The 18,915-nt window shown below is 36.3% G+C and overlaps 1 protein-coding gene across 5 annotated transcripts in view; it reads right to left on the reverse strand.

Annotated features, from left to right (window-relative positions):
• The window catches only part of LOC134817235 (kinesin-like protein KIF28P), a 159,961-nt gene that overhangs the window by 1,911 nt on the left and 139,135 nt on the right, over positions 1 to 18,915 (reverse strand). For all 5 annotated transcript variants that reach the window (XM_063826370.1, XM_063826373.1, XM_063826371.1 and 2 more), the window contains exons 24-28: positions 12,497 to 12,605; positions 4,310 to 4,453; positions 3,560 to 3,637; positions 3,040 to 3,096; positions 144 to 204 (exon numbers count right to left, since the gene is read on the reverse strand). In XM_063826370.1, the coding sequence (XP_063682440.1) occupies positions 144 to 204; positions 3,040 to 3,096; positions 3,560 to 3,637; positions 4,310 to 4,453; positions 12,497 to 12,605 (449 nt within the window). The remainder of the gene's footprint in view (positions 1 to 143; positions 205 to 3,039; positions 3,097 to 3,559; positions 3,638 to 4,309; positions 4,454 to 12,496; positions 12,606 to 18,915) is intronic.

Below are 18,915 nucleotides of genomic sequence, written 5' to 3' on the forward strand. Positions count from 1 at the left end.
TGAGTTTATAGATCATCTTACAGATTGATTTGTCAGCCTTAGATTCTTGTAGGAGCCTGCCCTAGATAATTCACGAAATAAATAACGAACAAGGACTATTCTCCCATTTTAAAAACACTATTGTCATTATAATAATCTCTTACCTGCCACACAGATCCCCATAGAATCCGCATTTGACTCCAGAATCTTCTGGAGGTCAGCAACCTGTAAAATGTAAATAATAGTTTTAAAAAACGGAGATAGATTATTAGTTATAAAGTTTAATTAGAACATAACTGATTTTAGATTTTCTCGAATATAGCTGCATTTGACCAGCAGGTTTAAGGCATTTGAAACAGTCAAAAAAGTTTAAGTTCTATATCTTTTACGGTTTTTGCGGAAATTCGTGTTAAAGTTGATGCCATGGTGTGTCAGTAAAATAGTACGGATATATAAATAAATATATAAGGATGGAAGGATGTGGTTATTAGACCTTTTGACAAAGGGGTAGGATTCTTTCTTCTTGGAGAGGAAGAATATATTCAACGAATAGGTGTACATTTGAATGATAGATCTGTATATAGTATTGTAAATAATGTAGATGATTTAGTTTCAGAATTAATTGATAAAATTTCATGTTGGACAGTCAAGTATAAAGAAGAATTAGGTATGTCTAAGAAGGTCAGGGAGTGGGTTATTCCGTGTACGGAGCTCAACCAGCCTGGTAATATGTACCTGAATCCCAAGGCCCACAAGCCACCTTTGTACCCTGGGAGGATGATTACTACTGGATGTGGTTCGTACATTGAGAACCTATCTGCCCTGACTGCATACGAATTGAAGAAGGCTATTTTAGATTATAGAATTATTGACACCCCTCATTTTTTGAGGAAGATTGATAGCTTGAATGAGTCCACCATATTGTTGGGTAAGGAGGTGATACATGTTGCCATAGATATATCCAACATGTTCACCAATATCCCCAGGGATATGGGGATCCAACAATGCACCAAGCACCTGAATGAAAGAAGTAGTTATGATCAATTGTTCAGTACAGAATGCATTATTAGTGCTCTAGAAATCACTCTTGATTACAACATAGCTTCGTTCAACGGTATAACATACCGTCAGGAGCGTGGAGCGGCGATGGGTCCTAAGAACTCATGTGAGTATGCAGATTGTGCAATGGATAAGATCGATATTTTAGTTAATGAAAGAGATTTAGAACATGGCCCGCCACACAGACCAGCATTCTGGGGTAGGTTGCGTGACGATATATACATGGCCTGGCCTGGTACTGTTGAGGAGCTTCTACAATTTATGGAATGGCTCAATAGTATCCATCCGGACCTTGTGTTTACTTACGACTACTCTAAGGATGGTGTTGAGTTTTTAGACACCTATGTCTATGCTGTTGGCGATGTTATTCATACCAAACTTTACTCTAAGCCCAGTGACACCCACTGCTATCTCATCCCCACCTCATGTCATAGGAGCCATGTTCTCAAAAACATACCCTATGGTGTGGCGAGGCGAGTGAGGCAGAACAATAGCGAAGACACTAATTTCTTAGAGCAAAGGGAGGTATATACTGGTTACCTTGTAGCCCGTGGTTACCATTCTAGTATTGTAGACGATGCTTTCAACAAATTTAGTGATATAACCAATAGGAAAAACTTGTATGCCCCTAAAAATAAGGATGAGACGACTACTTGTCTAATACCCATGGTGATGGATCAAAATCCAGCACTTCCCAACATGGGGAGCATTATTCACAAGTATAAGCACCTTCTTAATCTCGATCCAGCCTTGAAGAAGCTAGTACGTGCTGACAGTGTATTTGTAAGTCACCGAAAGAATCAAACTATCGGTGGCATGCTTGTACACAATAAGTATCGTGCTAGTGGAACTGTAAGCAGTGATAGAGATGGAGAAGCCACTGCTAGTCAATTTCTTGAACCAGACGCTGCAATATTGCCGGCTGTTCGGGAGGCTGACAACGCAGGGTGCCATGCCTGTGGAAAATGCTATGTTTGTAAGCAATGTTTCCTGTCCCCTTGTTCCAAATTTAGTAGTCACCATTCCAAACAAGTTTTCCCTATTACTAAATATATAACTTGTCAGAGTAATAACCTTATTTATTTAATGGAGTGTAGAACTTGTAAACAGTCGTATGTAGGATATACTACTTCTAATCTCCCTAAGAGATTTTCTAATCATAAGAGCCACATTAAGAAAGGTATCAGAAGTTGTAAGTTAGTAAATCACTTTTTAGATATTGATCATGATTTAGATTTTAGTTCAGTAGCCTTATATAACTCTTCACTTAGTACGCACCTTTCTGTTATTATAGTGGACGCTCTTGAATTTAAACCTGAAATAAGTCAAGCAGATAGGGAAAAGGCCATGGAAGCTAGAGAGGGGTTCTACCAGACCCAATTGAAAACCCTTGAGCGTTATGGGGGTATGAACACCCTCGATAGTAACCACATCCTTTTTAAATCCGCTGGAGCTTAGTGTTTAGTTTATTTATTTTATTTGACATGATCTCAGCCTATAAACCCGTGTTTAGTTTACAATATTGCTATCAGAGACGTGTTATATTCTTTACTATTTATATATTTTTACTGCTTGATTCAGAGAAATCTAGCTTTTTCCGAGAAACTAATCTTGAATAGATTAGATAAAATGTACACAGCCATTCTTTTCGTTTGATTATTACACAGTATATTTTAGTTTTGTACCGTTTTAAGTCACATAGTTTTGTACGTCTTCCTAAGACTTGTTTTCCTTTCCTAGTTTGTAAGTTATTTTAAAGATTTGTGAATATTCCAGTTGCTTTTAGAACAATTTTATCTCAGATAACGATGTTTAATAAAATGATGCAAAGACTTATTTCGAAGATCTAATCAACACCGACTTTTAATGTGTAGGAGTACAGCTACAAAATATATATATATATCGTCTCTCTTTATATATAAGTATATAGTAAGATATACAATTAGTTTGTTAGACTAGGATAAAAGTATGTCTTATTATCATCTTATTGCTATTACTTACTGATATTGTTTCAGATTCGTTATCATTCGCAGCATCCAGTAGTTCCTGTACTTTAATCTGAAATTAAAGTTTTTTATTAAGCTTAATAAGATTACATTGGTGCGCCACGCCCACATTGTTCTATGAAACTGGTCGTGACAGCACGGTAATAATCAATAGTCGAGACCAACTTTATTGCTTCCAAGATGACAGCATTATATTAACATGTCTTCTTATGAACTGGGACACAATCAGGGAGATCACAAATATTTCTTATCAGCTAGATACCGTTCATTCATCTCGCTGTCTAAGTGATATCTACCATAATCGAGACCACTATCATTGTACTAGTTCTTCAGATAGGAAGTGATGAGTTGCTTTAATCGGATTCGAAAAACAACAAACAGTTTTTCTGCTGCAGGCTGCAGCAATAATTATAATATGATCGAAAAAATCTCATCAGATATTATAAATATAAACATATCGAAACTGCAGTGTTTGTTCAACCGCTTAGACTTGCAGGTTTCTAAAAAAGACGTACCAGTTTATTTTGCTGTTTCTTCGCTCGTCTCTGTGTGGACTGCAGCTCACCCATTATGATCTGTTTCTCAGGATCCATCTGTCATTAAATTTGGCTATTTTTTGCTCTAATATAATTTCTGAATGATTATTTTACTCGTATTTTACTTTTATAGTAACCGATGTTATGAAACATTGCGGTGCGTTGAAACGACAAGATTTAGCTTAGTGGTGAACAATAACTCGATTTATCTTCTAGTATATAATATACTAGAGTTATTATATATAAGTTATTATATTGATTGAGATTTGGGACAATCTAGCATAACGATATTAGTATATTCTAGTCCGCGATTTATCATTTTCCTGACATTTAATACTGATACAATATGTCATAGTTCTTGGATTCAACAACGAACAGCGATGACTTATAAAACTTATCAAATGGATGACAAGGACATAATTACATGAATAATCAAGCGATCTGCAATTAACTTAGACATACCATAACCAAGTATTATATGACATACCAAGTATATGACATACCATTACCAAGTTTATGGAAGCAGAGTCAGTGCCCCACAACCAGTACCTTCAGACGGCAAGTACAATACCGACTGTTAGAGGGCTATGAGCTGTTACGGTAACAGCCCTCTAACAGCTGGCTAATTGCCATTAGCATAACAAAACAGCCTTCTTAAATCATGTTATTGTTTGAGTAGGAGAATAGGATTGATAGACATTTACCTAAAAGGTGGTATGCTTAGCTTACCAATGCTAGTTGGGTCTGGTTCAAAGAGAAGTTAGAAGCCATCAATTGTTTGGTGGTTCTCTCATCTCCAGCTTTCATTGGAGTTGGTATCTGGGTTCCTACCACTTCAATAACAAGACTCGTCTTCTCCAGGTAGTCTATAAACTGAGGAGAATTTAGAGTTATTTGGGGGCAAAATGTCTTAACATGTTTGTGAGTCAGATGTTAACAGAGTAATTGATTTAATTTTATTGCCTTGAGGTATCTAATCTAATTATAGGCTGGGAACCTGACCCAGTTGCAGTGACCTTGTGTAAGTTGTCCAGAGATATCAGATTATAGAAGGAACAAAGTAAGAAATAAGTTAAGTCATACTTGATTAAAGTTAATAAATAAAATCTACACGTGCCGCCAGCAATCTGTCTGATAATAATGTTGAAGACTTGATTTTTAGGTTTCAGCTATTAAGTTATTTCATAAAAGCAATGCAAGTTATAAAATTAGCTTAAAAACTGATATAAATAACTAAATAAGTAAAAGTAATGCATAGGTATGGGTTGTGTAAGGTGCATAAATTAAGTGCTAACAAATATATTAACTAACGACATATCGTAAGTAGTAAGATGTCGAGATTTGTCATTTTATTTGTAAGATTTTGAATTAAATTATGCAGGACTCTGACACATCTGACAAATTGTTTGATTTATGACAGATTTTATAAATTCCTGCTCTAATTGGATAATCAACCCTCAAAAATAATTTTTGAGAATGGTATTGATTTGTTCATCCTCAAATGTGATCACAACTGCAACACAAAAATCTTGTTCAGGGGTGGGGTGAGGGGTCTTCATCAAAATTCTCTCGAAATTGACTTTATAGTTGTTTCTGGCAGAAGGGAGTGATATCTACCAGCTGCTTTTGGTCCCATGGAAAAATATTGTTCCTAGCCGAAATTATCGCCGGTCTAAGGTCAGCGCTTATAAGTAATTGTATTGCGCGAGCGATTTTCAATCGAAAATTCTGAAAATCGAGTCTTAAAAACTATCTTCTCCTACATCGGCTAGGAAAAATATTTTTCCATGGGACCAAAAGCAGCTGGTAGATATCATTCCCTTCTACCAGAAACAACTATAAAGTCAATTTCGAGAGAATTTTGATGAAGACCCCCCCGGCCCCCTTAAACTGTTTATTTAATAAAATTAAAGTGTGACGTTGGTAGTTTTATTCCCCGTTTTTAAGCAGTTTGATTTGTCGTTTTAAGCGGTTTTGAATGATCGATTTTCGGCCCCCTTAACAAGTTCATAATGTTGTAAGTGCTGCTAACTGAATTTTGCTGAGCTGCTCTGAGTTGTGCAGATCTCGAGCACCTTTAAAATCTGCCACATTGAACAGAATAAGTCAGGACAGTTTAAAATCAATTAATCTATCATTTGATAAATCGCAAAGGATCCTTCTTTTGAGAAGCAGCTCTTTGAAGCAATCTAAAGATAACTTGATTGTCGACAGCTATGACGACGATCAGTTTATCTTTATGAAGAAATGGAAATTGAAGATCAATATTCGTTTATACCGCGGTGCTCGATATGATTATCAGTCTCAAAATCTGCACTGCAGTCAATAAAAGTTCATTTTCGTGGTGCTGATACTACGAGCTCGCATGCTCCACTATAAACTCCCTGCATGTACTCAGTGGCGTAACGTGTTGCCCCCCCCCCCCCGCCGAAAAGATTACACAGCACACCTGACCTATTGATTAAAAATGTAAGCTCAATAATATTCATGTCATATATCATGCTCTACTGAAATTTTGGTCTGCTTTTAAATTAGTCGCCGAATAATGTAGTCTCAATAAATTTGGTTACCAACAATTTTAGTCAAAATTTTGACTAAACTTATGGTAGACTAAATTTGTCGTTCTAAAGGTAGTATAACTATAATCATCAAGAGTATAATGATTATAATGTGAAAAGACATGCAAAGAAATTTCGAGATCTTTCACTATGTTTTAGTAATATATTTCTTTAGAGCTGCAATGTTTAGTGGCCGCACTTAAACCCCAGCTAGACGGTATGTAACGCGTCACGTAATCAGTTACGTGGTGGAGTCTTTGTTTTAGTTAGAGGGCACTTTCTGAGTACGTGATGCGATAGAACTTCTATGGTACGGTTTATATTAACAATAAAATATTAAATTTTTGCTTCTATTAGAAACAAAATCTTGACTTTCGTTACATCAAAATACAGTCACCTATTAATGGCTCATGCGAGAGATCATAAGTAAGTTAGTACCTGATTTTTACGCTGGACGTAAAGCCAAAGGCCCAGTCTAATACCACCGAGTATATACTAACCACCCCTAGTAGCCTAGTGGCTCCTAATTACGATTTAAAGTATACAGTAAGATGGCAAGTGGTTAATTAGGAGCGTAGTATCTCAGGGTGACAGGTGCTCTCTCTCTATATATCTGCTCTATATCTTTCTAGTTCAGTTACTCTTCCGTAGACTATTTCTCACGTACTTCACGTTGTTTAGTTATATAGAACCGTTTCTCTCCCAAAATCATACTTTTGCAGATGATCGGCAATGTCTGAACAATGTGAGGGCATTTGCACCGCTCAGAAGGAGTGTGAAGGTATTATCAAATTATAGATATTCCAATTACCTGCGAGGATATAACGAGATCAGAATACTTGATTCTTAAAGGCTAAGATGGCGCGTCTAAAAACTACGGCCATTACCTTGCGTAATTATTCATTAAAACAAATATTATGCATATAAATATAATTGTTCATTAAACTAATGAACAGAAAGATTAAAAGTGTGGCACTGGTCGTGACGTGTATTAGGAGTATGACAGGTGCTCTCATTTAGGACAGCTGTTCTCATCTACCAGCTCAGTTTATATGCTGTGTCTTAACAGCTTCTTAACAGCTTCACCCCCTGCCCCTAGCCTTAACAACTTCACCTCACAGTCACTAGATTGTGTTCGCGTGTGCGTGATTTCTTAAATTAGTGGTTAAATTAGTGGTTATATCTTATGTCTTGCGAATTGCTTTGATAAAATTATTTATCACAATTTCGCCATTTTGGTGAGCTCTAAGGAACCGACTGCATATCTGGTTGAATCCGGATCCGGCCGGATAATTGATCAATGTACTCCGGATATAAGCTACCAGAAACCAATATTTTAAGAATTTCTAGAATTTGGCAATGTTAGCATTTTTAGTTTGAAATCTTGTGAAATTTTGCCTTTTTTGAGAAAAAAACATCCAACTGAAAGAACCAGTTCGGTTTCCGGTTACAAAATTAAAATGCGGTCCCTTTCTGACTCGCCTGAAAATAATCTGATATGGCCAGTTCCGCAGGACACTTACTTTTCATCAAAAACTCAGTGTACATTAAGTCAAACTTGATGTGGGTTTGAATTTAGCTTTCAGTCTCGGTCTCAGTCTCGGTCTCAGTCTCGGTCTCAGTCTCGGTCTCAGTCTGGTCTCAGTCTCGGTCTCAGTCTGGTCTCAGTCTCGGTCTCAGTCTGGTCTCAGTCTCGGTCTCAGTCTCAGTCTCAGTATCAGTGGCCTAGATATTCCAGACTAACCTTGTTTGGCTCATATCATATAAACTCAAAGACTAGGGTCTCAGACTATCAGCAGTGTTCTTAAAAAGTCGTCTGAATGCAAACATGAGTCAATTACACTGATAATCACCCGTGTTAAGATGTTGAATAAGTTGATGAGTAAACAGTTTTTTCCTATCTTAGACGTTTAGACATAGTCTAAAACCTATGAATAAAATTAGCGACTAATTGATTATTATACCCCATCATTCAAAAATGCTATGAATATTTAAATGCCTGTTACTCTAACACCATTCTCTTAAAAGCGACTCTTTTTAGAGTAATACGCTGTACACGACTCTGCATGTGCTCTCTCTGTCGGGCAGTGTCTGACAATATAAAACCTATGAATATGATTAACTCCCACCCAAATAACAACGGTTAGCTTCCAAAGTATTCATAGCCCCTTTTAGAGGGTAATGAACGGGATAACTACAATTATGGTTGAGGGGGTTTCAAGCACAGGTCACTCTCAAATCTTAAAGATAAGCAGTGGCCTTCGGCACTTGAAACCTCTTCAAACCTCCCCTGATTTATTTAGTATTGATATTGTTTGATTGTGCCGTAAAAATAAATATTTGTTTTATTAATATTTGTTTTATTATTGTGTCACCGGTTCTATATAAATACAGAGTTGGGCGACATGATGTTTGGCAAGTTTGAAATGTCATCGTCATGTCACATGTGTACTGTTTAGTTGAACCAATATTTTTACTGCCATTACTCAATTTCTAAGTATTGAAATAACAAGACTCAAAAATTGGCGCGTTAGAAAATGTTTCATATCTTATTCTAAAATTTCTTCTAAACCCGAGATGCAAACCTTCATTTAAAGGGTTGATTTCCAACTTAACTAATTTTATGAAGGATGAAGGTATCCAGTTAAATCCCAAATTTCACATAAACTAATTAAATGAACGCGCCAAAAATCCCGCCACTCTGCTCTACATTAAGGTTGATCAGGGGTGGTGCTGACTGTACTACAAGTATGATAAACAGATATTGTATTCACCTAGTCAATCAAGACGTTACAGTTCACTTGTTCAGTCCTTTTGAGAGAATTTGAACAAGTTAGTAATATGAAATTATCAAGAATGCTTAAATATCAGGGCTGCATTCGGAAAACTGCTAGGCATAATGAATGAATAGTATTGTAACATGTTCTTTAAAAAAAACAATGGTATATGTTACTACAAGGTTTCCCGATACTCAAATGAGAAGGCTGAAAGCTTAATTCCTAGCCGTGTTAATTCCTAGCGTGGTTAAAAACGTTTTTATTCCAAAAACAACCGTCCATAACAACTATAAAGCTGTAAAGCTCCAACTCTATTAATGAATACATTTATCATATTGTTTCGGTTCATTTACTTAATTATTCTTAGAACATCCTCTTATTAGTTTAAGTAGATATGTGATATTAGAGTTGAACCAAGATCTTGAAGTATAACAGACCTAATGAATAAAAATCAACCTCCTCACTGCCAAAATCAATATACTGATTGGAAGTTGGAATCTTCGACCGTTTGCAGTGTTCAGTGTTCTCGTACGTTATACATATTAAAATGCACTAGCATGAAGTGCTCGTTTGTTCAGATATTAACACATTTACCAGCGCAAATATAGCGTACAAATTGAATGAGCATGTTAATAGCAAGTTTACTGTTTAACAGGTGCAGTGTGCACCGTGTGTAGGACTTATTCTGACACTGACCTCCGGGCTGGTCGCACATCATTTCATAACAGAACTTGCAATTTTTGTGGGGAACTTCTGGACGCTCACTCTTAATTTAAATTAACTTGTTGTTTACATAGAATCCTTTTCACAATCCCGTAAAAATAAATTCAATTTTCTTTAATTTTGAAGTTATGTTATATTAGTAGTTATATGATATTTAGTAGTTATATGCTATTTAGAGACTACGATTAGTCAAAAGCCTGGAGGTTTTTTAACCACATTATATGGTTAATTATTTTATCAATTTAATCCTAAATGTCAATATAATCCGTTAAAATAGCCGCTAAATATATTTCTTATTAAAAGTAATGTTTATAAGTCCATTTCATCGTGTTTAACATTACTCGACTTCCTTCCTCTAATGGCACGGTCGCTTAAATCTGCAGATTTGTTGACTAAGCAATCCTCTGGGTAACCGCTATATTTATAGAAATATAAGCAATTTCAACAAATTAGTCTCACCTCCCACACAGTTAAAACCCAACAGAGTGAGTTGTACAAACTTAATATTCACTATAAATTGAAATATAATCTCACGCAAAATTGAGAGCAGCTGCCCATGTAACTATCACTGAATCAGTGATTCATTGACTGAGTTATTAAATCGGACACTCGGTAGTGCAAATATAGTGGTTGGGTTGAGGGTTATATCAGCTTGTAGGTACATGAAACTAGTTATAAAGAGATTTACAGAGCAGCATTTATATTAATTTTGTGGTTCCTCATTAAAAAACTTAACTCTTTCACAATTCCTTGTTATTCCTTTGTTCGAGACAAGCGGTTATATACTGAGTCAGCATATATAAAGAGTATACACCCAGTGAGTGTTACCCAGTACCCACGGGGTGTGTATTCTACATAACTCTGTACCCACGAGGTGTGTATTCTACATATCTCTGTACCTCATCAAGCATTAAACATTGTATATTTTATTATGAGTCGGTCTTAAGGAAAACCTTTATCAACCTTAAACATTATTTTCCATTGTTCTGTAAATCCAATCTAAAAGTTTTACATTAAGGAGGGACAGATATTCAGCTGTAGTCGCAATTGAGTGTATTTATCAGTACATATTGAAAAATGTGCAGGGGGTAGGGGAAATAATTGATAATACACACACGTGGGGCTTATTTCTATTATCTTTCTGCCCGATTGAAATAACTTTTTCTGGTATGACTTGATATTATCACTCATTCGAGGAGTATACGGGAGTATAAAAAATCAAATAATAACGACTCAAGTATTGAATTTTGCCTCCTCCTCCCCTTCTCCCTGTATTATATACATACTAGTGTAACCCGGCCTTCGGCCGGGATTTCACTGCCGCAGTTAAAAAGGGTAGGAGTAATTACCCGCTGAGTCAAAACCCGCATTAGGTGACCCAATAGTATCTTTAAAAATAATCTCATAATCAGTTCTTTCGTGTGGATAATTAAGTCATTATTAGCGGATTAGCCATTAGGCACCATATTCCATGATCATAAGGTCTGAACACCGACTATTACACCTCATCACTCCCGTCTTGAACCGCTTTCCATTTTTATTTAAATCGTTATAGAATTAACCCTTGTTAACTCCGCACCACATCCGCCTATTATATTTGAAAACACGCATAACATTGTCGTATGAACTCTCTCTACGGTCAAAACAGGCCCCAAACAATAACAGAATAACAGTGCCCCCTCCCCTAATAAACTTATGGTATAACATTACAGCGAATCTTACCGGGCTAACCCAATTATGCCGCTACTTATGCAGCTACATAATATACAGTAATGGGAGAGAGTGAGCGAGCCCCGTAACTCTTGCCGTTCTGCTCAAGCCATTTTATGTAACAACAATTAAACCACTTACCACCGACTGATTTAAAAACCCTTTGCCATTTGATTTTGACTTACTCATAGTTTTGTCGGCACTATACAGAAAAAACCAGCCCAGTAACTCTTACCGTGTTCTTGATTAAGCCGCTCGGAAATTACACGCGGACACACAGACAAAACACACACATCTTGAAAATATTATTATAGCTTTATAGATAGCTATTGTGCACACGTTTTGCCTCCCCCCGGATTAATTATTATGTACATATAGCTGCACAGCTTTCCAAGCGTCGTGTATTTGAACTCAATTAGGAGTCGAAGGGTTTGCTAGCAGATTATGTAATTCAACTTTTATAATCTATTCTGTTACCTTAGTAATAGTACTCAATACTCAGGTATATTCTATATATTAATGCTTTCTTTCTCTTCCTTCCGTTTTTGGTTTTTTAACTTGAAAACCTCTTGAATATTCAAAGTTTGAATTTAAAATCAGTGGTTCCGAGTCAGAATTATGTTCGCCGGTCCGGATTTTGGGTTGTGTCAAAATTCAGTACAATTCCTTACTCGAATCGAAATTGAGTTCCAGACTGAATAGAGTGCAGGAATCCACAAAAGTAATCTTTAACCAAGTTGAACTTGACCAGTTAACCAGTACAACATATTAACACGCACGGTCTGAATCGATCTTTACTAGAGTTGACCAGATTTTAATCTCTTGAGTCCGAGTATTACTTGATTACTTGATTTAACGTTAGAGTATTAAAGATTTTGGCGGATAAGTAACAGGGAAATGTAATGCGATTCCCCAAATGACAAAAAACCGTGCCAATTATATACACCCGATAAGGCAAACCTAGTTTTGTTATCGCGTTTGTTCATGTACTCTGTTACAAAACACACAATACTCCTCCTAAAAATTCTAATAAAGAAAATCAGATAACACCATTGTGTTAAGTGTTAACCACCAGTAAGACTGAATTTCGAAGGAATAATAATTTAATTTACATTATAATTAAAATAATAATTTAATAAGAACTGCACCTGATCAGTAACTGGGGTGCAGGAATGTGTCTGGGAGAAGCCGAACTCAGGATTCTGACCGGTTACTTGGCCAGTAGAGGTGGTGTCAGTGTCCAGGAAGAATCTGTATCTGAAAAATAAGACCCGTTTTAATTAGTAGCGATGCAGTGACAAATTTGCAGTGACAAATTCTAGCGCGTTTGATCGATCTTTTTATCAAAAATTATTCAATCAGATTAGGCCCAAGGATATGAGTGAGATTAATTTGTCTGATAGGTATAGGCCGGACTGTGGTAAATGAAAATCTAATTAGAAGATTACAAAACAGGGGAACAGGACGAAATATCACGTATAACCGTACATATCAGTTGCAGTTGTTATAACTTAATTTCTTCTAATGTTCTAGCGTTTTAAATTTGTATAAATGATGTTGAGTTTATTATTTTGAATTAGAAATATCATAATTCTTCGGTGGTAGAAATTGTGGAGACTGGAGTCTAGGCGGGGTTAACTCAATTATTACCAGTTTACCGATATGATTCTTCGATAACAGTAGTTACTGCACGATCTTCCACGTAAAATGACAGGCAGCAAAATCAATTATAATTTTTCAGACATATCAATTATCATACCTATAGCAATGGTTGTGAATAGATTGGAATATTAATAGGATTTGTGGGAACTAAAAGTGACAAATGCATTTTACCTAGATTTGTCAAAAAAATAATTAGTTTTGCGTAGATCTCATTATTATTGGAGGGAAAGGCTTCCTTTCTGTATGTCATTTCTGATACCCTTAAAATGTGCTCGCTAATTTGCTTTTGAATCAGAGCAGTGAGCTTCATCAATCCAAAGATATCGACTTCACATAGGCCAACTGTTTTTCATTAAACATATACCTTTTGATGCCAATTATTGTTATGATTTGGAATTTGAAAACTTTGAAGAAAAACATCAGTTTTGAAACGGAGTTTTTAAGTTTCCAAGGTATGATACTACAGGCCACAGGGGCACTGAGTGCCCAATTGAAATAATTCTTTCTGGTAATATGACTTACTGCCACCACTGGTTCGAGGAATTTGTCAACCCGTTAACCACTCCGTTAAACATTATGGGAATCGTTAAGGGTGCCAAATGAAGGTGTTGTGTCACGGTGTCACATAATCACCCAGTCAATTTTGCTAACGAGATACACAAAATGCTTGATAACTTCGTAATTTCTAATCCGTTTTGTCCCATTTTTTTCAGATCAGATGCAACATTTACTAATCAACCGCGTTTCTGAAAAAAATTAGGCGTCTAGCATGTTCAGAGAAAACGATATAGGTGTTTAATATTGAATGGGCGCATGGTCTTAAATATTCGAATTTTCACATTTTGGCGACGGGATTCTCGAACAAGTAGGTACAGTATGCCATCTGCAAAGCAACAACTCTCAAATATAAAACACGGCGGAGGTTATATAAGACCCAACGCTGGGTACTGAATTTTGGCCCACCCTGAATGATCTGTTTGATTTTGTACATCAGCCTTTACCTAGGAATGTAAGAGCTCGAGTCAATTTCATGATGAACTCTAGTACCAATAGCATTACCAAAATAGCTGGGTTTGTGAAATGTCAGGTTACGATTAATGAAGCATGTTTTGTTAACTTTGATCGCTGCTTTAAAATGAAGCATATAAAGGTATGTTATATAACTGCTATACTTTATCCTACCTGGCTGTTTCCCCTGTAAATGTGCCCGATTTTAAAAATGTAGTCTAATAAATCGTGTTTTGGTTTCTAGTTGATGAGATCCTAAGTGATCATGATAATAACATCTCTATGCCCGTTAAGCGTTCACTCACTTCACAGTAAAAATTAAAGTCTGTAAAATTTACAGTGTGACTCTCTGCCGGATATCAAACAGAACCCGTAAAATCTAACTTTATAAATATAAGAACGTTTCAGATAAAAGCTATCATCATTATGGTAACTAGTAATGACTTATAACCAGGCAGCGCTACCTTATCCAAGCACGGTGTACCTTAACCGATAGGGTTCTTTACCTTTTTGATCTCCAAACCAAACTATCTTTTATTAAATTACACAAGGACCAGACACAACTTTTATAATGTCATTTGTCTAAGTTGCAGCAAAATTGCACCGCCGAGGTGAAAATTATTTTGACTTCTCAGTTAGTCAGTTCATTAAATAGTCTTTCTCTTGAAAGATTTCAGTTTCTAAAGTTTTGCAATCTAATAAACGTTTTCGGATTGTGATTATCGGAAATTGGCTGGGAAATGATCCTTTTCATCGAGTCTGTCAGCACAATATTTATCGAACAGTGTCACAAAAATGCTAAAAATGTCAGTTGACCTGTTTATATAATCGTCGGCTTTCTTTGACAAATTACGCGAAATGGTGATGGTATTTGCTCGACTCGATAACAATCGTTAACTACCTTAAATTTTGTTTTATCTTCAAACTCAAAGTTTAATTTTACCGCAATCCTACGAGACATTTTTGAAATGGTATCATTTCTTGTTTCATCATTTGATTTTATATTTACGATTTGATAATTGTTTGTTTGTTTGAGGACCCATGACCAGCTTTTGGTACACTGGTTAATATTTACTATAATGATAGGTTCTTTCACAGTTACGCCTTCTCAAATTCTAGACCAATCATTAATACTCTGCATCTGCAGCCCAATCTTTACTATTTTGACTTACGAGATTCCCAGCCATGGAATACCTCAACTACGAAAATTTTAGTCGCGAAAACAAAGTTGGCCAACATTTTAGTCAACGGAAGATGGACCGTACCGTCGTGAATATTTTCGTCGGAATACTGATGTTTTTCCTTTTTATCGCCATTTTCGATCATAAAATGCATTTAAATATGACCTGATTTTGAAGCCACATGACACTAAGATCTTTGTTTTCCACACACTGATACAAAATTTTATTGTTACCGGGATCTCTAGTCCTTAATGTAATGTCACTGGGCTTTTGTACAGCAAAACATGATGTCCTCTATTATTACCTTTATTCCTGGTCGAACGTCTGGCTCATGAAACGATATGACGAAGTTATGACGAAGTTCTCAACTCTCAAGTAATTAGTTTATCTCGTTAGCAAAATTGATTGGGTAATCATGTGATAGCGTGCTAGGATTCCGTAATTGGGCTAACTGCACGATTCCTATAGTACGGACCTAGTGGCAACCCAATCACCTAATACCACTTAATGCAAATGATTACACCTGTTTTGCTTCATATCTCGGCCTTCTGAGAAGCTAGTGTTAGTAGGTCATAACAGAAAGGATTGTCTCAATCGGGCAGTGACTGAGCTATCAAGACCAACGTATGTAATTGTATACCGACTTTTGCCCCCCCCCCCCCCCCCCCCCCCCATGTATTTTATTTACAAAACATCTGTGCGTTAAAACACTACTTTAAAACACACTCCTAACCAAAAATTAACTGAATGACTAGGGAAAATAAATTCTAGTCTCGCACGAATATTTTCTATCGCGCAAAAGTTGTCGTTACTCATCTAGGTAACTTACCAAGTTTGTTGCCGGTCATCCTATTCCGATTTGTGTTGCCTCAATTTGTGTCGCGTTAATTTCCTAAATAACAATTACATATTTCTGATCAAGTTAAAGGGCGACACGAATGACATGAATGATTGGGTCTAGTCACGTAAGCCAGCCAATGAATTCAAAGTATTCCAATTTATTTAACCTTGATCCTACCAAATTTGGAAATTGTACAATTTCTTGTTTTATCATATTTGTATGTTGTAGACTGATTTGATAGCTTGATCTCCTTTCCAGTCTAGTTCATTTAAACAGTAGTTTTATATTCAAACCGTAACTAACCGTCGAATTTAAGACAGTCATTGTACCTGTCGTATTTACATCAGTTGTGGTATGCGTTACCATTTTGAAGGGCTGCACATTGAACTGTCGTATTTAGTTTTACCTGTCGTAAGAGGCGAATTCACGACAGATGGATCGCCATACATCGGGTTATTGTTTCGTATGGTGCAGCTATATTTCAACCGTATTAACGATAAAATATTCTCCATCGTGTTAAGCCATATAAACATAAATAAAGCAAATCCAATTCAGGCTTCTATGACCTCTCTCGATTTTAGCTGCTATTTCTAAGTTCATTAAAGTTAAACAGGTTTGCTAGTGATGAAGCAAACAGTAATACTTTCAAAGAATGTTGTCCATTACTCCGTTACAATGCAGCCTCACTGCAAATTAGCGGTCACCCTATAACAGCAGGTACCAGTTACCACCCACATCTAAACTCACAATTGAGTTTTCCAGTACGAGATTGGGCACGGGTTCTTTAAACAAAGAAACAACAGCAGCTATAATATCAGTAGTTGATGACTAGACAGTGTTATTAATCTTGAATATTGTCCTCTGTAGTCTGTAACCAAGTTCGCTTCCGCATCTCGGAGGAGAATTTCACTCGGAATCTACCGACTCACAAACATTGGCTCTACCCTTTTGAAATTGAGTTAGATCACCACACATTGAATCCTGTACGTGCAGCTGATGTTTAATTTGTTTCGAAACCGTCCTTTACAAAGCAAGGCTCTGAAATTTGTCGATCAAATGGAATTGGATATGCTTTCATATAATTTGTGTGGTACTATAGCAGAGCGATCTGAAAAGCATTCTTGTTATATTTTATATCTCATAATAATATGGGTACTATTTCGCTTTATCGTTCAAAATATTCGAATATTTTGCTGCCACCGTTATACAGTTGAACTGATCAAATCACAATGACGCTCTATAAGACTGGCTAGTACTGAGTTAAGGCGGGTAGCGTTCCCGAGATCCATCGACAACAGTTCTTACTTCTCCACAGCTTTCAGTTCTCCATCAGTCTAGCTATCTCATCTACTGACTTTACCTTATATAGTTATATCTAGCCCATTTCTAGGTCAATTAAATTCTATTGATGGATCAAATCACTAATTATAATTTAAGTCACTAATTGGTGACATGATCTGTTCACCGTGTGATCCCTTATAACATCACCTGATGTGTAACTACCTACACCTATTATAGGCTATAGTTACTGTTAGTCCTTCCGGGCAGTAAAGCTTTTAAAGTGTTACAATTGATCGCATTGCTTGTGATAGGTAAAACGCCTCTTCCTACCCCTAAATGCCTTGGTACATGGATGCATATAAATTGCTCGTGGCAGCTTCTGTTTACAGTTAACCTATTGCGTAGACCGTGGCCCCGAGTCTGTAGCCCCTGCATTCATGCTTTTTAGGAGTCGTATGTTCCTGACTTCAATTCAATGAGCTACGAGATAAACATCGATAACATGTGAATCTCATTGTCCCGTCTTTAGCTTTATAACTTATAAAGCTATTAAGACGGGAAACACAAAAGGTAATGATCATCTCTTAATGTCATAACTTATGATGATGATCATTACCTTTTGTGTTTCATTTTGTTTTGATTCAGGACACAATGTTATATTGCAAGATCCTGAATTCTTATTCTAGGAGCAGTAACATATATCATACTATTAGTAATTACACTCTGACTCTTATAAAGCGTCATTGTAATTTGATCAGTTCAACTGTATCCTCACTCATTTTCAGATTGGATCACTCCTTGGTTGCGTTAGCAAATTGAGGTCAAGGCCCGGTTGAGATGAGTATAACGGTGGCAGGAAAATTTTCGAATATTTTGAATGATAAAGCGAAATAATACCCATATTATTATGAGATATGAAAAATAACAAGAATGCTTTTCAGATCGCTCTGCTAGTACCAAACAAATTATATGAAAGCATACCCAATTCCATTTGATCGACAAATTTCAGAGCCTTGCTTTGTAAGGGACGGTTTCGAAACAAATTAAAGATCAGCTGCACGTACAGGATTCAATGTTTAGTGATCTAAATCAATTTCAAAGGGGTAGAGCCAATGTTTGTGAGTCGGTAGATTCCGAGTGAAATTCTCCTCCGAGATGCGGAAGTGAACTTGGTTACAGAGGACAATCCTCAAGATTAATTGTCGCTAGTTTCAACCCTGCGGGACCACGCCCATATTTCATTTTAGGTGAGCATGTACGGGAAATTCGTATTTCTGCAGCTTCAGAAGGGCTAGTATATAGACTTTACTGCTTTCCATAATTGAGCGATTGATAATAAGTATCTAATTAGTGTAAGTTAGACAAATTCCATTGTCTTAAAGTTATTAGATGCTACTCTCTGCTTAATTACTGACGAAATAAAACAGCGTATGATGGCAGAAAATGGTTGATTGATATATTTCTCTGTCGCTTAATATACAGCCTCGCAGGAATCTTGCTTGAATAATTTGTTAAAAGTTTAAATATAAAATAGCACTGTTGAAATTATTAAAACAAGCTGTGAGTGAAACAGAAATATATCAAGATTATGATA

Source organism: Bolinopsis microptera, chromosome 6, assembly GCF_026151205.1.
Source record: "Bolinopsis microptera isolate Bmic1 chromosome 6, MBARI_Bmic_1.0, whole genome shotgun sequence".
In the NCBI taxonomy this organism is placed as follows: domain Eukaryota; kingdom Metazoa; phylum Ctenophora; class Tentaculata; order Lobata; family Bolinopsidae; genus Bolinopsis; species Bolinopsis microptera.